General features: G+C 39.1%; 1 protein-coding gene across 2 annotated transcripts in view; it reads right to left on the bottom strand.

Annotated features, from left to right (window-relative positions):
- pard3ba (par-3 family cell polarity regulator beta a) overlaps positions 1 to 5,562 on the bottom strand; it is a 232,395-nt gene that overhangs the window by 169,594 nt on the left and 57,239 nt on the right. For both annotated transcript variants that reach the window (XM_014018564.1, XM_014018565.1), the window contains exon 4: positions 82 to 188. In XM_014018564.1, coding sequence (XP_013874018.1) covers positions 82 to 188 — 107 coding nt within the window. The remainder of the gene's footprint in view (positions 1 to 81; positions 189 to 5,562) is intronic.

The following is a 5,562-nucleotide window of genomic DNA, read 5'->3' as shown; positions in this document are numbered from 1 at the left end:
GTGTGTGTGTGTGTGTGTGTGTGTGTGTGTGTGTGTGTGTGTTGTTGTCCATCATCATCATAAAGCCTAAGTGGTACTCACTCGTTCAGGAGGCTTGTTGAGTTCATCATCGGGTGGAGGAGTGGGTGTTTTCTCTTGGGGAGGGGGCAAAACAGAGTCGCTGCTGCTCCTCACCAACAGAGGTGTATCTATGCACAAGACAATAAGCGTCAAATTAATTTTCTAATAACTTGAGCTGACAAAATTCAGAATTTATAAACAGTGCAAAAGGGGCTTAAATAACTAAGATTAAAAGAAATATCAAAGCAATCAGACAAACACAAAGTAAAAAGCAAACCCAAAGAAACAGTCACTGTGCAAAAACTATGAGTGCTGAAATAATGGAATCAGCTGAATTTACCAGCCCCCTTTTTTGTCCCTTTTTTCTGATGTGCGTCTCAAAGCAGCTGGTTTTGATCCTGTTCCTTTAAGGCGCTTCATGCCCCGCCCCCCTCTCGCTTCCAGACCGGTCTATTCCGATTTTGATGCATCAACCCATTTAGTGACTTTTCTTGCACCTAGATGCAGCCACACACCAAACTGGAATTTGGCATGTTGTTTGTTTTTCAAGTTATCCATCTCATAACAAGGATGGACATTTATGGTGATAGCCTTGTCTTGGATTTTGATGTGGCAACCCAAATTTCATTTAGTAGATTAATGGTACCTCACAAGATGGTACTTCACTTATCTTTCAAGTTTTCCAGTTCACAAGGTTTATACAGGGTACATAGATGGCTATTGCCATGTAGGCGTGGCCATCCTAGATTTTCTCATAGCAACCAAATATTTTATAGGGACTTTTTTTAAGCCTAGATGGAGCCACAAAATAAAATATAAGTCAGTACCTCACTTATTTTCCATGTTATCAAGCTCACAAGACAAACAGATGGACAGAAAGGAAGGATATTTTCATGTCCCCTCTTTGCTCCATGACAAGGGACAAATCAATCCATTCAATCATATGAAGTCAAACTTTCTTTGTATTTTGGTCAAAGTAATTAAATAATAAAGGATCTGATAAGAATTATAGAAATATGTGGCATGGAACAACTCTTTTTCCATCATTGTATTTCTGGCAGACTCCAGCCCAGCCGCTGCCTCCACAGCCTTCAACACAACCTTTTCCAAAAGAAAATCAGAGCTGAATAAAGCCAAGCTTAAGTGAGCAGGTTTAAAGCCACAAAAAAGCATCACAATAAAAGTTAATTAGATTCATGGGGTGGATCTTACTTTTGTTTTCCACCCCAAAGCAAAGTTTAGTTCACTGAGAAATAAAAGAAAAGGATAAGAGACAGAAAAATGGTAACGCATGATAAACAAAAAACTAGAAGCAACAGTGGAGGTGAGCAAAGCCAAGAAAACTGAGACACAAAAAAGGGAAAGCACACAAAATTCTCCTCTTTTCCTGTCATCAATCTCTCTTTGGAGGGTCAGCGACAGGGTCCCGGTTTAACGTGGTCAGAATAAAAAGAGCAGAGGGGGAAAACAAGTGGGAAAGAAAGAAGTAGCAAGGGTCAGCGAGTGTGTGTGTGTTTGTGGTTAGTGACTGTAGACAAATGAAAAATGGTCATTCCAACTACTCCTGACACAGACACAAAGATCCTTTCTGTCCCAAACCAACTAAACCACATGTTCTGAGGTTCAGACATGTTTGTCTAATCATTCCTATCAATTATCATAAAGCTATTAGGTGTATGCATGTGAATCAGGTACCAATCCAGGTCTCAATGTCTGATCATACCTCCAATGGATTTCAATCAACGCTAATGTGCCAAAACTTAAACAAGAGGTAAAAAACTGAATGTAGAAGAGCAGAACGTGTGAAAAAACTCACAAGAAGCTTCAGTGTCAATTATATTATTTGTAAACAATGTAGTGCTTTGATTTAACACAGAAATATCCAGAAATAAACTGCATCTCTCAGCACTATATTTAAAAAAGATCAAAGAAATCAAGGATTGATGTTTTATCCTTGTTTTTTTTTTTTCTTTTTTGTGTGTTGCTATCTGTTGATCTGGTGTGCATCTAAACTAGGTCAAGATTTCTGTAGCTACTTATCAGCATCATTAAAAAGCTCCTCATTGAAGATGTTCGCAAACCAAACAGTGATGTTAACACGACAGTATGCAAATTTACATTTCGCTCGACTTTGATGCTACATTAGATACAAGGCAAGCATGAAAACATGACAGGGGTAAAAACCTTGATTCACATTTAACAGGTAAAGGTTTTCACTGATTAACTGTAAACCATAGACATATCCACATCAACATTGGTATCGGCTGATATTGGTCATTTTTACCTCCGCCAAGGAAGTAATGTATTTGGTCGCGTATGTCAGTCTGTCTGTCGGTCGGTCGGTCTGTCTGTGGACAGCATTACTCCAAAATGTGTGGACGGATTGTCATGACATTTATAACACATGTGGATACTAGCACAAGTAACACACCATTAAATTTTGGTGATGTTTCGGATCCCGATGCGGATACAGGATTTCTTTTTCCTTTTAATCCGCACAGCTGATTGTACAACAGAGTGGCCACCTGAGCAGACGATGGCAAACGGAGATCAGTAAAACTATTCCCAATAACCCCGGGTGGGCGACTAAAAAAAACAGTGGCGCTTATTAAAAATTAAACATTCACAAAATAAGAAATGCCTTGGCCCTATTACTGCCGCATGAATTTGATCTCTGTTCGTCTCTAGCATCCCGAGAGACGCGCAGTGCAGCGGGTCTAATGGGCCGAGTGACTTCAATCAGAAAACTTCTCCCATAAAGCTCAGCCTGACAACAAATCAGCTCTGTGGTGCTTACGAACAACTCAGAAGAGGAATTTGAAAAGTCTTCCAGCTAGATCTAACAGAGATGTGCAGTGCTCCAGCTCGTCATTTCACTGTGGAACATCACCTGTCAGTCACCAGGGGCACAACAAGTGGGGGTGGCCACAGGGGGCTGTGCCCCACCAGTTTTATCCTCTTGACTCCCAAACTTTGTGCTTATTTAAATCTTTCTCAGCTATATTAGATTAGTAGTACCATATAAAAATAGAAAAAAATTAACTGTGATTTAAAAATATGAATATATGTTTTACTTAAAATAAAATATAAACTTAAATAGTTCATCTGACTAAAAGATAACTAGTATAAAATAAATGTCCTCAATATCAGGATGAAGCTTTTCATGAGGTTAGAGGCATTAAATAAATCAATACTTTTTAAAGCTAGCTGGACTTCTATTTTGAAACTGTAGATGTTTTTAACTTATTAGCCAAATGTGTTTCCATCTCTGCTTTTGTGCATTAACTCCATTACAGGATGGGGCAAATTGGTCTCGGCGGAGGCTTGCACTCTCCGAGTGCTTCTAGTTTAGAATATCTTATCGGTCCGTTATGTAAAACTGGGTTGATATTAACGTGCGATATTGATTTCCCACTTTCTATATTTGTGTTTCTGTTTTGGGAGGGGAAATGGTTGGTCAAGTTGTATCCGTTTGACCATGATAGTGATACTGAAACTGTGCAGCCAGGGATAACTGAAGTAGAGAGCCATGTCAGCTGTCTGGTCATTTATTTATGGTATCAAAAAAAGACTCAAGTGTGTTTGTGCATGTATGTATGGAAATAATCTATGTGTTAGCGTAATATTGATAAATATCGGTTATCGGCCATAATAGCAATAATTATATCCAGTATCGATATTGGATGAAATTTTCATTTCGGTGCATCCCTAGTAAACCATATTTTAAATTTGACTAAAATTTAACACAAGTGATTCAATTTAGCTTCACATAAAAAACTGTCCAAGATGTACCTCCAGCCACTAGTGTAGCAAAAAAGTCCAGTTATTCCATAAAAAAATGATTTTTTTAAATCATGCAGGTAAGATGGCATTTCCTTTTAAAACTGAGAGACAAAGGTAAATACTAGGGCAGGACAATATATATCAAATTTATCAGCAACAACATCAACATTAGAAAGAACTGAAGTAATGCTACTGTACTGTACTGTAATATACACTCCTGATGAAAATCCTAAGACCAGTCAAAAAAGTGCAAGAATTTACATTTTGCACTATTGGATCTTAAAAAGGTTCTAAGTAGAGCTTCACAACGTTAAAGGAAAAAAATCAATGCAGGAGACAAGAACTTTTGAGCAGGGAATTTTCTGAAAACTGCATTTACACTCAAACGTGATTTTTTTCAGCTGATCAAAAGTTTAAGACCATAGTCTTTAAAAGCCAAAAGCTGTGCAAAAATCTGGATTCCATGTCATTTTCTGTCAAGTCTTTACACTGTCAAGACCTCCTGATGGCAAAAACAAAAAAGCTCACTGACTTTGAACGTGGTAGGATTGTTGAGCTGCATAAGCAAGGCCTCTCACAACGTGCCATCGCTGCTGAAGTTGGACGCAGTAAGACAGTCATTTTGCATTTTTTAAATGATCCTGAGGGTTATGGAACAAAAAAAGTCAAGTGGTAGACCCAAAAAAATTTCACCAGCTCTGAGCCACAGGATTCAATTGGCTGTCCGTCAAGACACGGGACGATCCTCTACCCAAATTAAGGCCATTACTGGTGCTGACTGCATCCCAATAACCATCAGACGGCATCTGTGAGAGAAGGGCTTCAGAAACAAAAAACGTCTTCAAAGCCCACGTCTTCTTCAACGCCACAAAACTGCCCGTTTGGACTTTGCAAGGGTGCACCAAACATGGGACATTGAAAGGTGGAARAAAGTTGTCTTCTCTGATGAGAAAAAATTTAACCTTGATGGTCCTGATGGCTTCCAACGTTACTGGCATGACAAGGAGATCCCACCTGASRTGTTTTCTACACGGCACAGTGGTGGGGGCGCCATCATGATTTGGGTGCGTTTTCCTTCAATGGAACAATGGAGCTTCAGGTTGTGCAGGGGTTGTACAGGACAATGCTGCAGTTCACAATGCCCGCCTGACAAAGGAGTTCTTCCAAGAGGATAACATCACTCTTTTGGACCATCCTGCATGTTCCCCGGATCTAAACCCAACTGAGAACATTTGGGGATGGATGGCAAGGGAAGTTTACAAAAATGGACATCAGTTCCAGACAGTGGATGGCCTTCRTGAAGCCATCTTCAACACTTGGAGCAAYGTTCCCACTAGCCTCCTGGAAACACTGGCATCAAGCATGTCTAAACCATTGTTTGAAGTCATCAACAATAATGGTGGAGCTACTCATTACTGAGCCTTTTCTTGACACTTTGATTTCTGTTTTGGGGGGGTTTCGGTGTTTTTTTTTCTTAAACTTTTGATCAGCTAAAAAAAAATCATGTTTGAGTGTAAATTAAGTTTTCAATTAATTCCCCGCTCAAAAGTTTGTGTCTCTTACACTGATTTCTTCTTTTAACATTGTGAAGCTCTACTTAGAACCTTCTTAAGATCCAATAGTGCAAAATGCAAATTCTTGCACTTTTTTGACTGGTCTTAAGATTTTGATCAGGAGTGTGTATATATACATACATGCATACATACATACATACATACA

The sequence above is a fragment of the Austrofundulus limnaeus genome, unplaced genomic scaffold, assembly GCF_001266775.1.
Source record: "Austrofundulus limnaeus strain Quisiro unplaced genomic scaffold, Austrofundulus_limnaeus-1.0 Scaffold195, whole genome shotgun sequence".
Taxonomy (NCBI): Eukaryota; Metazoa; Chordata; class Actinopteri; order Cyprinodontiformes; family Rivulidae; genus Austrofundulus; species Austrofundulus limnaeus.
This window is presented reverse-complemented; position numbering and strand designations above follow the sequence as displayed.